Raw genomic sequence first — 18,163 nt, 5'->3', positions numbered from 1 at the left:
CGCACCCTGCAGGAATACATCATGTCCCCTGTTCTCCATTTTCACAGCTACATGGTTTAGTAAGATAACAGAATTACTCTTGTTTTAAAAATATCTAGCCTCAGCACTTCATAATCAGTCTTGGCTGGAGGAACAGGATAAAGGAAAAAAAAAAAAAAAAGAGAGAGAACAGACTGTAAAGAGCAACTTGAATTCTGGGCTTTACTTATTTTTATAAACATTATCTCAGGCTACTCAGCTGCTCTTATTGTGATTTGAACAACTCGTGACTGCACATTCACCTGCATGGAGAACTCGGTGATAAAAAGGGACAGCAGACACAAGGGCGGCGCTGGAAGGTGCCCCCGGACCTGGGGAGCGCCGCTCCCGGAGGGGCTCAGCGACAGCACCGCGGTCTGCAAGGGAAAACTACAGCCAGTGTGGAAAAGTCCATTATCGCCACAACAAAACCGACAAGTTTCCAAAAGCTTTTTTTTCTTCATACCTATCAGAAACTCACATAGAAGGTTTACACGTTTTAAACGTTTGTATAATGCTTTGTAAGGAAAATAACTGCTGCCTGTGTAATTTCAGCAGCAGTTTCAAAGGCGCTTTCATTTCGTCACGTTCAACATCTGTACAACAGCTCTGCTTGTCTGCAAGAAAGGAGTCTGTCCTTTTTTTCTGTAAACTCCCAGTTCTTCAAGGTGTGCAGAAACTTTGTACTTCCCAAAGGCAGCGCTGACCCCCCCGACACCCCTGCCCTGGGCTCCCCACCGGCAAACCCAGCCCTGGGCACCCCGGTGCGGGTGACAGGGACATGGAGGGGACATGGAGGGGACATGGAGGGGACATGGAGGGGACATGGAGGGGACATGGAGGGGGCGGCTGGGAGCAGAAGCCAGCGGCTCTCGGCGTGGGCTGGGACCCCACCAACACAGCAAAGCAACGTGCAGGGCGAGCAGATCGATCCGGCCTTGAGCAAAACCCAACGAACGCACCAACCGCCCCGCAACTGGAGCGGGCAGATCGGTGTCTGCTCCGCGTCCTTCCTGCCTGCAGCTGAAGATATGGCTTTGGCAGCTGGGCGAGGGTTGGCTTTTGGGAAGGGTTTTTGTTCTTTTTTTTTTTTTTTTTTTTGCTATTGTTTCTCAGTTTCTGGTTAAAAGCATGTCTGTTTTAGATTTGCGCCAACTTGAGGCCCTAGATTCTGTGCACAGTGCCTACAGCCCAGGAACACGAGCTGCTCCATCGCCTGCCTCCCCCGTTCCCAGCCGGCCCCCGGGTGCTCACCAGGGACACGGTGCCGCCGGCACACGAGCTCAAGTCCGCTGCTGTGACGTACAGACACAGAAACCTGGTTTGCAGGTTGAGCATCGCTTCAGAGCTGCTGCAGGGGATAGGGAATCTGAATGCATGTTTTAGTCAAAGGTAGGAACAGAGGCCCACAGAGGAAAAAAAAAAAAAAAAAAAAGTGATGTGATTTTTTTCAGTGGAAGGAATCACATTTGGTGGGTATCGTTATGCACATAGCATCAGGCCAAAGACACCAGAGTACTTCCAGTATCACTTCTGTAAATGGTATTGTGTGTTACCAGTACTGCAGAATTCTGTGGTCTCTCCCACTTGCACACAGAGCTGATCTCCCAACTCGGGGTCTCCATGTGAAGGGTTTCCAGGTGTTCCTGCTACCGCCTTTGCCATAAGACGGTGCAAAGCACGGTCTGCGGCGCTGCAGCACCGTGATGCGCAGGAGCACACAGGTCTCCAAATCCTCAGAAGATATTTGCACTCTAGTACTGCATGCTTCTCTTCTGCAGAGCATCCTGGTTCCTGGCTAAATCAGCATGTCCTCGACGTCTTTAACTTACTGAGTGCAATTGGTTTAGGTCTAGGAGCTGTCTAGTTCCATGCAACATCACCCTAAAGCAACTGATTGGTTTTAAGCTGGATATAGGTCTAACGTCTCCTCGGACAACTAAAGCTGAGAAGTTAGGAGAAAATTTCAAAAGTTTTCAGCCATAACCAGAGCCCTTACTGGATGAAATCCCCAGTGAGAACTGAGGCAGCACGGAGCAGACAAGTACAAGGAGAATACATTATTGCTAGAGGGGAGTGATGTATTTTCCAGCAAGTCATTTTTCCCCCGCTATGTCCAGAAACAGCTCAGCACTGGCTGCTGTGCGTAATGTGCTCCAGGAGGAAGGGGACGGTGTCCCGGGTCCCTGCAGCCCCAGGCAGCCCCTCCCAGTGCCCCCAGCACCGCTGGGAAACCATGTCCACAGGGAAACACAAGACTTCAGGGATGCTTCGGAGGGAAAATGCAGGGGACAGCCAACAGATCTGGGTCTGCGTCCAACCTCCTTCATTAGGAAGGTGCCTGATGAGGCAGCAGGGACAATATCCATCGAGTCGCTTGCTCCATCTGCAGCTCCAGGCTCAGGTTCCCCCAAGCCGGTTTAGGGACAAACAGCATCTCCAAACACAGGGACAGCAGAGTGACCAAGCTAATGAAGCCACCGAGACCTTGTTTGGCTGATTACACTCAGCCAGGGCCAATTCTTTGTTCTGAGAGCCGTGCCCGCTGCCCGCTCACGTTGAGGCTCAGGCACTGACTGATGCAAGGATACAGCCGGTGGAGAAAGGAGAGGACACAGCGATTTTTAGGAGGTCAGATCCGCTCAGCAGCAGCTGCATTACCGACCCGGGCTCACAAGCAGCCAGCGGCACCAGAGAGACTGCTCTGCGAGTCTGGTTTGGGCTCCCGATTCCCCAGGGTATCCTGCGCAGCTTCCACGAGACAGAAGGGCTCTGTGCATCCACACGGACCATTTCTGTGCACATCTTCATTAACGTGCCATATGCTGGCTCACAACTGAGCTGTCTTTGTGGGACAGGGTATTTTTAAGGCAGGCGCGGCGATGCCAAGCCGGGAGCGCAGAGCTAATGTTTGCCTGCAGAGCGGCAGCTCCTCCCGCGCCAGGAGAAGGGCACGCGTGGGACACGCTCGCTCCTCTTGCCTCTTTCCCAGAGGAGCTCTAGGTTTGTTCAGACATCGGCAAAAACCAGTATCTAGCTCCAATACACTGTAGTAACAAAGGCTTTGTCTCTACAGACTTTGCATGACCCAGCACCCGGGGCTTCCGCAGGAACCGGGCAGACAGGTCACGCCAGGGCTGCTTCCATCTCATTAAACACCGCGTTCTGTCGTCGCTCTGCTTTCTGCATCCGAAGCATTAAACCCTCAAGCAGCACCTCTAACGAGGGCACAGAACTTGCTGAGAACAGGTCTGCCATGCCGAGGACGGCAGCGTCCCCAGGGACAACGAGCCAGTTCCCACTCACAGCACCAACGGTGGCACCTTCCTGGGGTCCCTGTTCTCCCCATTCTAGGGAACAGCCCACCCAGTCCCTGCTGATACCGACTGTCGTGTGCTTCGCAGGCACAGGTGCCTCTTGGCATTCCTTCACGATGTTATCCTTCCAGGATCAAACACCCGCGCTGCCTGGGGAGGCCAGTTAACTGACATGCAAAGGCAGGAGCAATCTGCAAAGCTTTATGCAGCGCAGAAACCGAGTTCAAAACCACACGTGCAACATTTGCACGAGAAGTCAAAGCTCTTCCAGCTTCAAAGGACAGTTTACACCATGGCAGCACTAATACATTAATGAAAAGAGCCTCATACTGACATTTCTCAAACTCCATTTGATATATAATTGCAAAATAAGATCAAAGACTGGGGGAAATAGATGGTTTTGTATTACCGCACACAGACCAGAGCATAGCAAGCAGGAGAGATTCCAAAAAAACAACATATTGAGCCACAGAAAGAAAATAATGTAAAGCAGCCATTCTTCTAACAACCGGGAAACAGGAGTACGTGCATTTGTAAAACAAGCAATCCATTTAATTAAAACAGTGCACCTACCAGCTGGACACGTACCCCGGGAAGCATTTAATATTATGCATTTGCAATCCCACAGTACTTGAATGACTTGTTTAAAAAAAAATTGCACTCAAGTTCACATATTAATTTGCTACATATATAATTATGATGAACTAATCTACCTGTAAAAGGGCTACAAAAAAGTCAAAAGACATCCAAAAATCTCAATACAGAAGTCACCAAAGTAGCACTTACTAGATGTTGGATGCCTAGCTTGCGCTGCTGACATAATAATGTGATGCCAGTGGGTTTTTTCTCTTTTGGCTTCTAGGGACTCTGAGACAACCTTAACTGGCCGGGCACTTTCAACAACAACACTACCAGCAACCAAGAGAAGAACAACATACGTGCTCCTGCTATTGCAGACAACTCAAAACTGCCCCGCTTCACCCAGAGCATGAACTGAAGACCCTGCAGAGCCCCACGTAAAGTCACACTCCCTTTTTTCCCCTATTACTCAGCAAGTGGAAAATAAAAGACAACTTTGGGCGGTCTCAGGTTTTTGAGTCCAAGTATGGGCTGTGTTTACAGCAGATCACGTAAAGCCCAGCAGACCCTCTTTTCCCACAATGAGGAACTGCATTTCTTTCCTTGGAAGCCTGCACGAGCTTTGCTGCGCTTGCATAATCCACAGGGCTGCGTGTTTGCGTGCAGCCCCTGCTGCACCCCAGGCTTTTGTTCCAGCCCCGTGTCAGCTGAAGCGTCTGCCAGCTGGGGACAGCAGGTGCTTGACGCTTCTACAAATCTGAGCAAAATGGGGGACTGATCAGCCTTAAATATCATGTTGGAGTTTGTGCATCAATTAATCAGCAAACAGGCAGACGATGTATACATCCGTAAAGCCACCAGCAGTCTGTGCTCAGCGCGGTGAGTCAATACCTTGGAACGGCTTGGCCAAAGGTTTCGCCACGAGAGTGCCTCACCCATTCACCAGGGACGGGACGGACGGGACCTCTGGACAGGTAACAGCCAGTCCAGTCACAACAATCGCCACGATTAACCCTCTACCCTCGAAGAAGCAATCTCGCCCTCTCTCCAGGTGAGACCATCATCACCTTTGCTGCCGAGGGACAGATCCATCCCATGGCACGGCCGGGGAAACCGCGCGCCACCGCTGTCACCCACCAGCCCAAGATGTCCGGGCAACACACAGTCCCAAATTCCCATCCAGGGTCCCACAGGGACAGGATTCAAGGAGAAAAGCCTAGAAATATTTTTGTAAAGTTCCTTGTTAACCGAACGGGAGGGGTGAATCCCGGGAGCCGATGGAAGCCCAGGCGGGTACCAGCCCCTGCCCGCTGCTTCAGCTGCACTCTTCAAAAAGAAAACGGCACAAAACCACCCCCACAGCACTTGAGGCAAGAAACGTGGGGTTCCCTCAGTGCTGGGGTTATCTGTGCTGTCGGGGTGCACCGAGTTTCCTTCTCCCCTTCCTCCTTCACCAGCCTCACTGGGACGGGTCTGCAGACCCAGCCAAGTCCCCTCGCCCCTGCTCCAAGGGCAACATTAGGGTTTACAAACACTAAAAAGGGAAACATTTTGACCAAAGTGATGAAGAAAAAGTGGAATATTTATATTTATTTATATTATATTTATATTTATAGTATTATTTATAAAGCTTGTTAAAAATCACTTTCCTTTTCGTTTTGTTGTTTGGTTTTGGTCTTTTTCCCCCTGGACTGAGCAGAGATTTGGGGGTTTTTTTGTAGAACATTTTAGCGTCTCACAGCCCTGCAACGTCTGCTGTTCCAGTCACACCAGCTTTTGTCTCCACCATTTTCCAGATGGGCAAACCGGCTATTCCAGCCATGGCCTTGATAACAAGGAAGCTCTGAATTATTCTTAAGAAAAGAGCAGCAGCTAAACCTATTAATACCAACTGAAAACCAACCAGCTGCACGAAAAACAGCGTACGATCAGAGTCTGCCCCGATGATGTTTTATTTGTCTTCACTTGGCCTGATGGAAGTGCAGCAATCACAGCTGCTGCGCTGTCACACACTTTTGGCCATATTTTAAGTCACATTTCTAAAAGTAGAGAAGATGTAAGAGATAACACAGGGTAGGTGTATCTGCAGCTCTTGGGGAAAAAGATTCTAAGCAGAACGACAGGTCGGTAAAGCGTTAAACACGAGGACTGTGTGGCTTCAGGCGACACAGCCTGGTCCTGGTACCTCTGATGGTCTCAGTCAGTACGTGTGGACAAGCGACTCCATTAAAGTCAACGCTGATATCGACATTTAATTGTAAAAAATTCTCATCACGGTTTAAAAAAAAAAAAAAAAGAAAAGAAGAATAAAACACACCCACAACAAAAGAAGGACTAGAGGCTGTTTCTGGAGGGAGCCCTCTGGTTCTGGCAGCGGGTCACCCCGGGAAGCCGGGCTGGTGCCGGGCTGACCCGTGCCCCTCCGGCCACGCTCCACCCGTCCTTCGGTGAAGCAAAATAACTGAACGTCTTCCCCAAACGCGAGATTATTCTCCTTAAACAAAGGCCCGGGAGCGCTCGAGGGGCTGAGCGGCCGGTGCGCTGCGGTGCCAGCCCGGCTCGCCCGGGCGATGGGGACCGACGTGTCCCTGCGGGGAGCGACCCAGAGACAAACCCGCGGCCAAGCAACGGGGGGCGAGGGCGTGAGCTCCGCGGGGGCGGCCCGGGGTGGGCTGCGGGAACACGGCGGCGTTCGCGAGGGAAAACCGCGTCCAGCCCCGGGCAGAGGCAGCGGCCGCTCCGGGCAGCGCCGGGGGAGCCCCCGCCCGGAGCACCCGCCCCGCCCGGCCCGGCGGGGCGCGTTCCCCAGCCCGGCCCCCCCGCTCCCCGGGCTGGAGGCCCCCGGCCCGCTCACCCCGGATGGCGGCGATGAGCGCGTTGCCGTCCTTGATCACCTCCTTGATGAACTTGTTGGTCCGCTCCAGCTCCTGCTCGTAGCACTTGAGCCGCTCTCGGAAGTCGGGGCTGTCCAGGTAGCAGTCGCTGAACTCCAGCGGCGGGTGCCCCATGGCTCCGCGGCGGCCGCTCCTCCCGCCGGCTCCGCCGCGCTGCGGGGCGGGCGGCTGCGGCTACGGCGCCCGCCCTCCGCCCCGGGCAGCCCGCGCCGCGGCCATCCCGCCGGGCACCGCCCCCGGCCCGGCCCGGCCCCGCCGCGGGAGCCTCGGGCGGGCGGAGCTCCTCCCCCCCGCCTGCGCGGTACCGGGCCCGCCGGGCCCACCGGGCCCACGGCTGCGGCGACCCCCGCCCCGCCCGCCCCCCGCTTCCGGCGTTCCCGCTGCTGCCGGGACTTGTAGTTCGGCGGGGCCGGCCCCGGGCAGCCCCTCGGTGCGGGGCACACGCGGCGCCGCCCGCCCCGGCACAGTCACCGCTCGGGGCGGGGGCGGCCGGCGGGGCTCGGCATTGCGTTCGGCATTGCGTTCGGCATTGCGTTCGGCATTGCTCCCTGCCCGCCGCGCAGCGCTGCCCCGGCCCCGCTCCGCAGGCGCGGGCTGCGCCGATGCCCCGGTGGCCGCTTCGTTAACGCCGATGAGCGTTCCCGGGTCTCTCCCCAGCGGGGAGGTGGGGCGAGGCCCCGCGGGCGCGCAGGGAGCCCGCGGGCGGGCGGCGGGCGCTACCGGGACTGCCCGAAATGCCCTCGGAGATCGTTAGAAAAACGGTTTCCGTTTAAATCTCAGCACCAGGTCTCGGTCTGCGGCCTTTTCGCCCGTTTAATGTTCCCAGATTTAGCCCCTTTGCAGCAGGGCCCGGGCTGGCGCCACCTCCCCGTGTTCCGGCGGACCCCGCGGCTCCCTCCCGCCCCGCTGCCGGCCCGGCGCGGGCTCCCGGGTCGGGCCCGGGCGGCGCGCGGCGAGGCCGCCCCCTGCCGGCGGGGCGGGGGCGCAGCGGCACCGCCCGCGTTGCCATGGACGCCGCCGGCGGCGTGTGACGCTGCGGGGCTCGCCGCGCGCGGTGATGACGTAGCGCGGCCTCCACGTCGCCTGGCCGGCCAAGATGGCGGCGGCGGAGGGGAGCGGCGCCGCGGGGCCGCTGGTGAGCGGGGCCGGGGACCCGGGTTCGGCCCGCCCGGGGCCGCCTCTGCGGGCAGGAGAGGGCCCGGCGGCGCGGCCGGAGCTCCGGCTGCCCTGGGCCGCGCGGGGGCCGGGCTGGCGGGGCCGGGCCGCTCGGCCCTCCCGCTGCGGGACGGGGGGCAGGCGGGAGCGGGGCTGGGAGGACGCGGACGCGGAGCCGTCGCTCCTGCGGCTGCCGCCCGCCCCACAGTTCGCTGTAGAACCGGTCGGGCTCTGTGTTTGTTTCCATGCCCGGGAACCCGGGCGCTTTCACGGAGCTGCGGTTGGTTTACCGGCCCCGGGACAGACGGTGCCTCGGGGCTCCGGGGCCGCCGGGCCTTGCGTCGCTGAAAAACACACCAGCCTTCACTGCCCTTCGTTGTTGCTGTCTGAACAGAGGGCAGAAGGCAGAAATGCTTTGCTTATGCACTCAGCTCCTTAGACTGTGAGCCGTTCGACTCATTAACAGCCGCGCTCCGTCGTTGACTGTGTTACGAAATGTTGTATCTTTGAATTCCGAGCAGGTGTTTTCATCCTAAACCCTGCTGAAAAACAGCTGAAGTGAATACCAGCCGGTTTGTATTTCTTTCTTTCTAAAGCTTTTAAAAAACGTGTAGTTTGCAGGTCTGGCAGATGTGTCGATATCTGAAGACATTCCCGTGGAGGGGGAGATCACGGTTCCTGTGGGATCACACTCTCCCGAGGACGATTTCTCCACGCTGGATGAGCCCGTTAAGGACACTATTGTGAGTCTGTGCCTCTGTCTGGGGTGAAACACGTTTTGGTGACGTCTTTGGCTGACTTATGCAAAACCTGTATTTTTGCATAGCTCTGCTTGACTTCATTGTAATTTGAGGGATTTTTTTTTTTTTTCTTAGAAGTAGCCATGTAAAATGAATTATTGACAGTCAAAAAATGTCTCAGTAGGAGCCCCAAAGTTTCTCTGTGATCTCAAAATCTTTGCAAGGCTAAAGGCCTCAGATGGAGTTTGGAAGAAAACTGTTCCACCTAACAGGATTTTTCATTAATTTTCTTTTCCTTGAGGAGCAAATAAATTGATAGTCTTAACCAGGTGTTAATAAAGGATACAATATTGCGGTCGTTAAGGAATGTAGAAAAAGTAGGTGTTTCTTGTTGCAGAGGATGCTGCAGAAATCTCTGGGTTGGATCCTCTCCTGATTGCTTTACTTCTGTCTTTTAGTTGGGAATGGTAATTTTTAGGAAAGGATAAATTAAAGCGTTACATTTTTATTTCAGATGAGAGATCTGAAGGCTGTTGGGAAGAAATTTGTCCATGTCATGTACCCGAAGAAGAGCAGCGCGCTCCTCAGAGACTGTACGTACAGGAAGATTTCCAAAGTCTTGGAAGGATGTTTTGCCAACAGACTTTGCCTGCACTGGAGGAGGAGTTTGGGCGAACAGGGACTCAGACCTGTCTGTTCCATGTTCTTGCCGTTGTTGTAGAGTGCCGAACAGCAAACATGAAAAATCAGAGTGTTCCCAAAGCTCTTTAAAAGTGGGACACGTGGCAGACTTGAAAGAGATTGCATTATAAAAAAATGGCATAAGATGCTAAATTAGAAAATTATAAGGAAGTGTAATATGAAAAGTGATACACTGGGAGTTGGAAAAGGTGCTGTATTACTCCCAGGAAAATGAAACTGAGCACCGTTCTATGATATTTATGATTTTATTTTTTCCTTTACTTACAGGGGATCTTTGGGGCCCTTTGGTGCTTTGTGTCTCCCTTGCACTGTAAGTACTCACAGTGGGTGGAGTTGGGGTTTTATAGTCTTTTACATTGGAGAAAGGACAAGTTAAACATTTCTGACTACATGTGTTGAGATTAAGTTCTCCTGATCCTTCACTGATCTTCTGCCTGTTTGGATTTTCCTATAAAATGTGTTTCTGATGCTTCAAGCCCGCCAGGACCTCCCTTCTTCAAACTTGGGATTTCAGGGTGAAAGGTTTAGGGGCTCCTGGCTGCGATGAAGAGGAGCGGCTGTTGTCGGAGCTGGTAGGCGGGAGGTGATGGTGGCTCCCAGGAGCTCCTGCTGCTCTGCTGTGTGCGTGTGCACAGATCCGTCTGGGGCAGCGTGGAAATGCTGGTGGTATCAGCCAGCTCAGGTGCATCTGCACACTCAATGTACAGAAACCATCTAGGAAAGTGTTGGTGAAGCTTTGGCAGAAGCAGACAGTGTCATTGAAATGCTGAAATCAATGCATGGTCACTTTTCCAGGCTTTGTGTTATTATAGTTATAAGCTTTCCTTGATACTTAAAAGTGTTTTATCGTGTATTTCAGTGCCTGTTTTGAGAGGTTACCAAACTTTTGGTTTTGTTCTCTCTATGCTTACACAGGCCTCAAAGCAGGTAAACAAACAGACTGAAATGCCCTCAGTGGAGTCACAACCATTTTCCTCTCCTATGCAAAACTGAGGATGGTACTAAAAATAAGAAAACAGATGAAAAATGATCCGTCTGCACCCCAACTGGAGATCAATGTTTTGGGCTCCTATTCTGTCATCTACTCCAAGTCAGTCATCAGTTGCAAATGACTGTTTTTATCTCTTCCCTACGGCAGGATGCTGCAGGGGGGGGCAGCAGACAGCAAAGACGATGGAGGGCCCCAGTTTGCTGAGGTCTTTGTCATCATCTGGTTTGGTGCCGTTGTCATCACACTGAACTCAAAGCTTCTCGGAGGAACTATGTGAGTGCTGGTTTATTTAGTCACAGAGGAGTTTCTGCAGTGCTTTGCTTTGACCGCTTTTTCACCGTTTCTGTCTCTGCAGCTCATTCTTCCAGAGCCTGTGCGTGCTGGGTTACTGCGTGCTGCCCCTGACCGTGGCCATGCTGGTGTGCAGGCTGGTGCTGCTGGCCGGCGCCGGCACCGTCAGCTTCATCATCCGGCTCATTGTAGTTGTCGCTATGTTCGCCTGGTCAACATTAGGTGAGCACCTTTCCAGTGCCCTGTGTGCTGAGCAGCGCGATGCCTGAGCCTGATCTGCGTGCTCGGTTGGGAACAGCCCGTGCGTGTTGTGGGTTAAGGCTGCTGAGGTATCACAGAAATAGTTCTTCCAGCCCTTGCGTTGGCAGAGATTCGGCCTCTGCTCCTGGTGATTGTCACCGTCATATTCACATTGCCTTCAGCAGGAGGTTGATAATTTAATATTAAACCCCATGTGATACTGATGGGTATTTTCTGTGATATATATTATAAATATTATTAGAAAATGCTAATGTCATACAGATGCATCTGCATTATTTCTCTTCTTAATCTGTAAGTCCGACTCTTGTCACAGAATGTTAATCAGTGTTTATCTTTCTATATGATAAAAAAAGAAGTTTTAACATATATTATTATTTTATAGACCATTGGTATTGCTCTGTTTTCTCTTTCAACATAATTCTAATGTGGATCCTAATTCAAAATTGTTAACATCTGCAGTGGATCTTAGACTTGCAGTTTTACCGAGTATTTATCTTTTGCGCAGCATCCACAGCGTTCCTGGCAGACAGTCAGCCCCCGAACCGCAAAGCCCTGGTCGTGTACCCCATCTTCCTCTTCTACTTCGTCATCAGCTGGATGATCCTCACCTTCACACCTCAGTGATCTCCCAGCCGAAGAGAAGAGACTCTCTGATACGGACTGGAGTTTTTTCATGAACACAGCAGTTAATCATTGGCTTTATCTCTTTCTAATTTATATATATATAGATATTGTAAAAAGGCAGGTTATGGGATAAAGCCAGAGAACTGCAAAAATTGGTCTTTTGTGTCCCTCTTTTTGAAAGATACAGAGGTGCAGCTGTTGAGGGTTTTTTCATTTAGCCCTGCTCTTTAGTCGTGTTAAATTAAAAAATGTCCACTGTGACAGGGATTATTCTGCCTGAGGAACAGAGTGGGAGATCCTGAAATTTCAAGACATTGGGTAGATGAAGATGAAGTTACAGGATCGCACGGCGTGGCGGAATTCTTGCTCGTGCTCGGATTCTCACTCAAGATGAAGATGCCTTATGAAATAATAGAACTTGGTTGCTGTTATCTGTTGGGTAGGGAAGAAATGTATGTGAGTCCTTTTTCATTGACCTACAGAGTGGTGAAATGTAGATAAAATGCATCACAGGACTGTGAGCTTTCACTTTGAAACTGCATTTCAGCAAAATATAAGTTGGGTCCAGTTTGCAGTGAACTGGGGCCGGGCAGAAGGGAACTGCTTTTGTTCGTATTCATGTACTGTGTATTTCTGATTCTTCCCTTCAGACTTCAAGAAAGAGTGTTTCAGCCAAATGCCTTCAACACCGCAGTTACGCTGAGTAGCCCTTGCATCGCGTGAGAGGGAGTGTGTTTACCCTGGGGAGTTACAAACCTTTCCATGGGACCATAGGCTAGAGAGGTAAAAGTCCTGGAGAACCAGTCAAAACTGGTTTGTAAGTGGAACTTGGCTGTCAGTGTGTACTGAGAATGGAAAATTCTCAAAATGCTAAAACAGGTTGGAGGAAGGAAACAAAATGAGGCTGAAGGTGCCGTACCTGGCCTGGAGAACCGTCCACGTGTGGATGAGTGTGCGGTTCTTATGTCAGTGTAGGGATTGAGGCCTGGAGAGCTGCTGTTTGAAAACTCTAAAGAAATTGCCTGTGTTGTCTGTGATTCTCAGTAAGCAATCCAAGGGGAGAGCTTTGAAACATCTGGGGGCAAAAAAGCTGCTGTTAAAATGTCACATTTTCTGAAAATGAGCATTGTATTTCCTTTTTCCTATAGCAATGCAAATAGATTTGGAATTGATGTACATGGGTCCTGCTGAGGTGTAAATACGCCTAATTTATATTTATATATGAAAAGTGCAGTTTCTGCTGTAAACACTGTAAGTATTTGACAGTTGGGCTGGAGATTTCTAAATGTGCAGATCGAAAGTCCATTTTTGGATTTCGGGGGTGTGCAGAGGAGGGAAGGATCGGGTGTTGCTGCAGCCGCGGTTCCTGTGCCGGTGAGGCCGGGGCTGCTGCTGTTCCAGGGCTGCCAGAGGAATCCTCCAGCTTCCTGCAATTGTTACTGGTATGGAATGCGATTTTTCTTTTAAGTGTGTGGTTTTCCATTCCTTTAGACATTAGCTGAGCTATATGAAGCTGAAAAGAAATATTCAACAGAAGTAGCGAGTAAAGCTATTGATGGCTACAGTGGGAGTCTTTGAGTCAGGTCTTTCCTACTGCAGCACAAGAATTTAACTACACTTTTAGAGAAATCTTTGGAGTTCTCTCTCTAGTGTCTTGGGACTTAAGCTGATATTGTATCTGAAAGATAATTGGAGTAACATGTAGTTGACCCAGTATCTTTTTGAAAAGAAGGAAAATGATTTTTAAAGGAATTAAACCCCCAGTTTTTCCCTTGCTTGTTTTGGATTTTGCTGTAAGTCTCATGATGGTTTGTTCTGTATCACTGCTCTTGGCTTATACAAGAGAGAAGAAAATTATTTTTATATTAACTAGGTTTACTTTTCAACTGGTCACTCAAGCTTTTAGTTGAGAGATGGTTTTAATCTGAAAGAATAGGCAGAAGTATACTGGTTATATGATAGCGTGAATGTTTTTGTCTGGTTTTTGCCTCGATGATCCTCCTTCAGTGTGGAAGCCATCATCTGGAGCTGTAAAATCTGCAAGTGGGTTTATGTCACTGAGGATGTAACTTGTCCTGAGGTTTTAGCTGGGAGGATGCGGGTAGGAAACCAGATTCTCTGAGTTGTTGTGCCTCCAGTTGAATAAAGTTCCATGTCTTACGTACGGTGGTTTTTTGATCATTGTTTAGCAGAGGGTAGAGGACATCGGTGTCCTTGGCCAGGAGCTGCGGTTGCTGTGGCTCATGGCCTCATTCACCTTGCTCCTCAGCCTGCTGTTGTGTGGGTGTGCTTGGTGCCAAGCCGCTCACAAGCACACAGCAGAGCTCGTCAAAATGCATTCTCACCAGTGCTGGAGTCAGTTCTGGAAGCGCTTCACTGAGGGCGGCTTGGCCCTGCACTTGAAGATGACAATCTGTGGAAAAACGTAGCGCTTTTCAGAAGTAAAGCGTGATTGCTTAGAAAGGCAGAGAGAGCAAGTGGTAAGAGTCAGTGGAATGAGCATCGGATTGATTAATTGAAGATTAACTGTGTTCTGTGACTCCAAAACGTCAAGAAGCCAAGACTGGAATTTGTTCCTCAGCCAACCTCTGATGTTCGGCAGAGCCGCCGCCTCTGCCCCTCTGCACACAGGCGGTTCCACAGCGCGTGGATGTGCACATGTGAAAGCACGACTGAAACATCTCAGGTTTAGGCAAGCGAAACACCTCGAGCTTGTTTGATATTCACAGGCTGCCTGGAATTGATGATAGTCCTTTAAAATGCTGGAATTACATGAGAGTGCCTGTTTGTGGAACGGGGCTTCACCTTGTGCAGCCAGTTCCACAGCACATTGCTCCAAAACCGCGTGCAGGTAAGCCATCCTTCTAACCACAACAGATATTCTCAATTTGTTATGAAAATGTGTGTGATGACTCAATTGTCATTGTTTCCAAGGGGAAAAAGTCTCTTCCTTCTTGTTTAAAGCTGGCTGAGGGAAGGACAGCAAGCAGAAATATGAATGTCTTGCCTTTAATGAAGTGTTTTAACTATTCTGCAGAGAAAGCAAATGATTTTTTGATGCGTAAACCAGGCTTTCTTCCCTACTAATATATTTTTAATACTGTTTATCAACTGAAGTTGGTGTATGCATTTGAATTTAATTTCAATCTATTTCATACCATTGAAAACAATGTATTGGTTTTAACTTTACGGTTATAAATTAAACCCCATGGAAAGGCGCGTGGGCAGTGTGATGCGGGGGTGTCAGGAGCAGCCTGTCGCGTGGGGACGCTCCAGAGGATCCCACAAACACCTGGACAAAGAAAAGGTGTTTTATACGGCTCGGGAGTTTGGGGTGAGTTAAACAAAGGTGGGGCGCAGAAATGGCCGAATCCGCTACTCCTGTGCCTACGGGATGTGTTGGATTTGGATTTGTGTCTGCACATCGGTGAGTTAGACGTTGGGAGGAGCCCCAGGGTGCAGGATAAATCTCTTTTCCCTCTGCTAGCAGAGAATTGCTGCTGCTGCAGGTGCACGTCAGGATTCGCTGTTGGTACCTGGCCCGGACTGGGACTTGGGGCCATCACCCACCGCACGGCCGTGCTCTCCGTGCCATGGGTGACAGCAGGGACTGTCCCGCAGGCCCTGGGCTGTGGTGGCAGCAGGGACATGGCCAGCGAGCGGCAGGTCCAGCTGAATGAGGCCACAGTGTCCTGCTGGTCACAAGAGGGCGGCACGGCCTTGCAGACCCTCCGAGCTTGGCTTGTTCTCTCTTTTTTCTTTTTTTTCTTTCTTTTTTTTTTTTTTTTAAATCTCTCCCCTTGGCTTTTCCTGTTCCATCAGGGTAGATGCGGGACCAGCAGCCCCTTTTTCGTGTCTGTTCCGTGAGGACAACAGCTTGTGGGCAGCCCCAGGAGGTGAGTCCTGAGTGTCCAACCTTGGCCGTCACTGACACCGGGAGAGACTCGCGCCGTTGGGTCTGACCCACTCCTGCCACAGTGTCTGTGCCTGGTCTGTCTTTCCTGAAATATTTATGCAATTTTCAGCAAGGGGATTACTTTCATTTAGTATTTTCATTTCCCTCCCCAAAGCTAATCTTTTAAGGCTAATATTCTATGTGCTGGATTGTGCATTAGGACAGATGAGTGGTGCAGGTAAGAGTCGAAGGAAGGATTTCCCAGGACAATCAGGGGGTGTTTGATGCAGCGAAGCTGTTGACCGCGGGCACAGCGAGCCCCTGATTCCCGATGGGCAGTGCCTGTGCTGTCGGGGGCTGGCGGTGTGCACGGCAGGAGACGGGTCCTGGGGAGGAGTGAAGATTCGTTCCAGATTTTATTCTCAATCCTAGCAAGAATAAAAAGCTAGAAACAAGTGCACGTGCTGGCGCGGAAAGGATAGCTTCATTATTTCCACTTTGGTTGTTTTCCTTGAACCTTGTCATCCTCTGCTGACATCGCGGAGCTCAAAGCTGTTTGCTCGCACGGGAAAGCGAACTGGGACAGTTTTGTTCAGCGTGTTCACGTCTGCCTGTGCCCGGCACCTCGGCACATCTGCATCCTGAAGCCGCCTGCGGCTGCTGAGCTGCTGCTTGTGCTGCGGAGCGAGGCGAGGAGCTGCGTGTCGATGGAGCCCTGGGGGCAGCGCGGCAGCCCCTGCCACCCAGACACGGGGGAACGAGCTTTCCCAGCGCTGCCACCGTGCCCGTGCTGGAGCCATCACCATCTGTCCTGCCTGAACTCCTGCCCATCGGCCCCAGGTCCCCCGGGAGCCCGCGACAGCATCCCCTGCGCTGCACCGGCTGGAACCAAACCTTCCAGGTGTGCCCAGGTGAAACACGCCCCAACCAGAGCCCTGCAAACCTCGTCTCTTCCCCCAGTGCTGCTGGCAGCGGGAAGAGCATAACGCGAAACACCAGCTCCCTCTAAACAGGAAAAAGGAGCTCTCTGTTTTCAGAGAGAAATGAAGAATACAAAACCAGGGTGGGGAAAGGCTGAGCAGTGTCCCAGAGCAATTGCGTGGTGTTTGCAGGAGGCGTTAGTGCACAACACACAGGGAACCGTTACAGAACAGGCAGCTATTGCTGGTTACTGCCTGTCCGGTCTGTACAAGGTGTTTTACAGCACCTTTGACCTGATGCTGTTAGCCTAGCCAAGCTTTACGGCGTGCTGCAGCCTCAGAAAGGAGTGGTGCAGGGTCACTTTTGTAGCTCTTGGTTGCTTTGGAGCAGGGACCCCAAGCGCATGGCTCCGGCTCAGCCCTTCGGCGCGGGGCCGAGTGTGGGATGCGCTCGCCGGCAGCAGCCTGGCAGCCCCTGCGGCCGCGGGGGGCCGGGGGAAGAAAATAATCCGCTGCTAAATAATGATGCTTTTGTGTGCACGAGGGTTTGCATGGAGTGTTTTCTGAAGCTGCCTCTGGGCTTTGCTGGTGTCCCCAAGGGCGGGCAGCAGTGCGCGGCTCCTGCCCAGCCCTGGCAGCTCGAGGGCTGCAGTGACATGGGCACTTGCTGTCCCCAAGCAAGAAGCGTCTCTCCTTCTTCATGCAATCAATGACTTAAAGGGTGTTGTTTTGGTGGTGATTCAGGGATTGCATCTGAGATCGGGACGCGGAAAACTGGGCACGTGGATGGTCCAACCCTGCACACGAGAGGCGGCTGCGTGGGGGTTTGTCACGCAGAGTTCGACTCGCCAAGACCTGCCCTGCTTGCAGGGAGCAGAGCGCTGCACCTGGCACAGATTCCTCTGCCTCTTAATTCATCCCCAGCCTCGGCCAGAAATAGGGCTGGGATCTGCCCCAGACAGCAGCTGTTGCTAGAACTGTGTGTGAAAATATAGGAGTAGGTCAAATCTAGTTTATTAAATGACATTTGATTGTGCAAGCCCGAAAGACAGATGTGTCTCTGCTGCTCGTGATTTCTGGTTTTTAGCCTTTGAGCGTGCTGGCTGTGGGAGGCAGGTAGCCAGGCACCGGCAAGAGCGCGTTCCCTGCACCCAGCAGCTGCTGCCGTGCGTCTGTCCGTGTGCGTCTGTCCGTGGAGCCCCTGGGTGCTGCCAGCGCTCCCCGTGCTGCTCCCCGCAGTCCCTGCTGAACCGGCTGCTGGCGCTGCCCAGGACTGCCCGTCCCCGTCCCCCGGGGGCAGAGCCCGGCTGTGCCCGTGCCTGCGCTGGCCCCTGCTCACAGCGCAGCCCTGGGCTGTTCTGTGCACTTGCCCCCAGAGCCTCCCTGCCCTTGCTAATTATAAGAAATGCTCGCAATTCCTCGTGCTGCCCTGGCGCCTGCCCTCGGGGACAGCGGATTAGTGTCCCAGCCGGGCTCTGGAACACTCCCATGGGAAGGGGAAAGCTCCTTGTCACCATTCTGCTTTTACATGTAAAAATATCTTTTCTGTGTAGAATTATCTTTTAGATGTAAAAATATCTTTTATATGTAACATCTTTTAGATGTAAAAAATGCAGCCTGTATTGTATTTCTTTTTATCTTCAAGATGCCTATATGAAGACTAAGGCAGAGCAGCAGGTTTTTGCTGGAATTCTGCCTTGTGTGCGAGTCTTTGTAGATTCTTCCCAGACACTTTTGGGTGCTTGAGTATAATAGAGTTAAAATCAGTCAGGTATA

The 18,163-nt window shown here is 51.9% G+C and overlaps 2 protein-coding genes across 2 annotated transcripts in view; one reads left to right on the top strand and one right to left on the bottom strand.

Moving 5' to 3' along the window:
* Positions 1–7,121, bottom strand: part of OPHN1 (oligophrenin 1) — a 55,711-nt gene extending 48,590 nt beyond the window's left edge. Inside the window, exon 1 of the mRNA XM_065643083.1 lies at positions 6,769–7,121. Coding sequence (XP_065499155.1) covers positions 6,769–6,922 — 154 coding nt within the window. The 5' untranslated portion in view covers positions 6,923–7,121. The remainder of the gene's footprint in view (positions 1–6,768) is intronic.
* A 754-nt stretch (positions 7,122–7,875) lies between these two features.
* YIPF6 (Yip1 domain family member 6) lies at positions 7,876–13,719 on the top strand. Its single transcript, XM_065643303.1, has 7 exons — positions 7,876–7,943; positions 8,578–8,706; positions 9,218–9,296; positions 9,673–9,715; positions 10,544–10,669; positions 10,752–10,909; positions 11,454–13,719. Exons 1-7 carry the CDS (start codon positions 7,905–7,907, stop codon positions 11,570–11,572), a joined length of 693 nt encoding a protein of 230 aa, XP_065499375.1. The 5' UTR covers positions 7,876–7,904; the 3' UTR covers positions 11,573–13,719.
* The last annotated feature ends 4,444 nt before the right edge of the window (positions 13,720–18,163 follow it).

Source organism: Caloenas nicobarica, chromosome 12 (genome assembly GCF_036013445.1).
Source record: "Caloenas nicobarica isolate bCalNic1 chromosome 12, bCalNic1.hap1, whole genome shotgun sequence".
Classification (NCBI taxonomy): Eukaryota; Metazoa; Chordata; class Aves; order Columbiformes; family Columbidae; genus Caloenas; species Caloenas nicobarica.
The sequence above is the reverse complement of the archived record's forward strand: the minus strand, read 5'-3'. Positions and strand labels throughout refer to the sequence as shown.

What these genes read in the sequence shown, in the direction of transcription:
- YIPF6 (XM_065643303.1), top strand. Translation starts at nt 7,905, where the DNA reads ATGGCGGCGGCGGAGGGGAGCGGCGCCGCGGGGCCGCTG. An exon ending in GCGGCGCCGCGGGGCCGCTG is followed by an intron (nt 7,944 to 8,577) that starts GTGAGCGGGGCC and finishes AAAAACGTGTAG; the next exon opens with TTTGCAGGTCTGGCAGATGT. An exon ending in CTTTGTGTCTCCCTTGCACT is followed by an intron (nt 9,716 to 10,543) that starts GTAAGTACTCAC and finishes TCCCTACGGCAG; the next exon opens with GATGCTGCAGGGGGGGGCAG.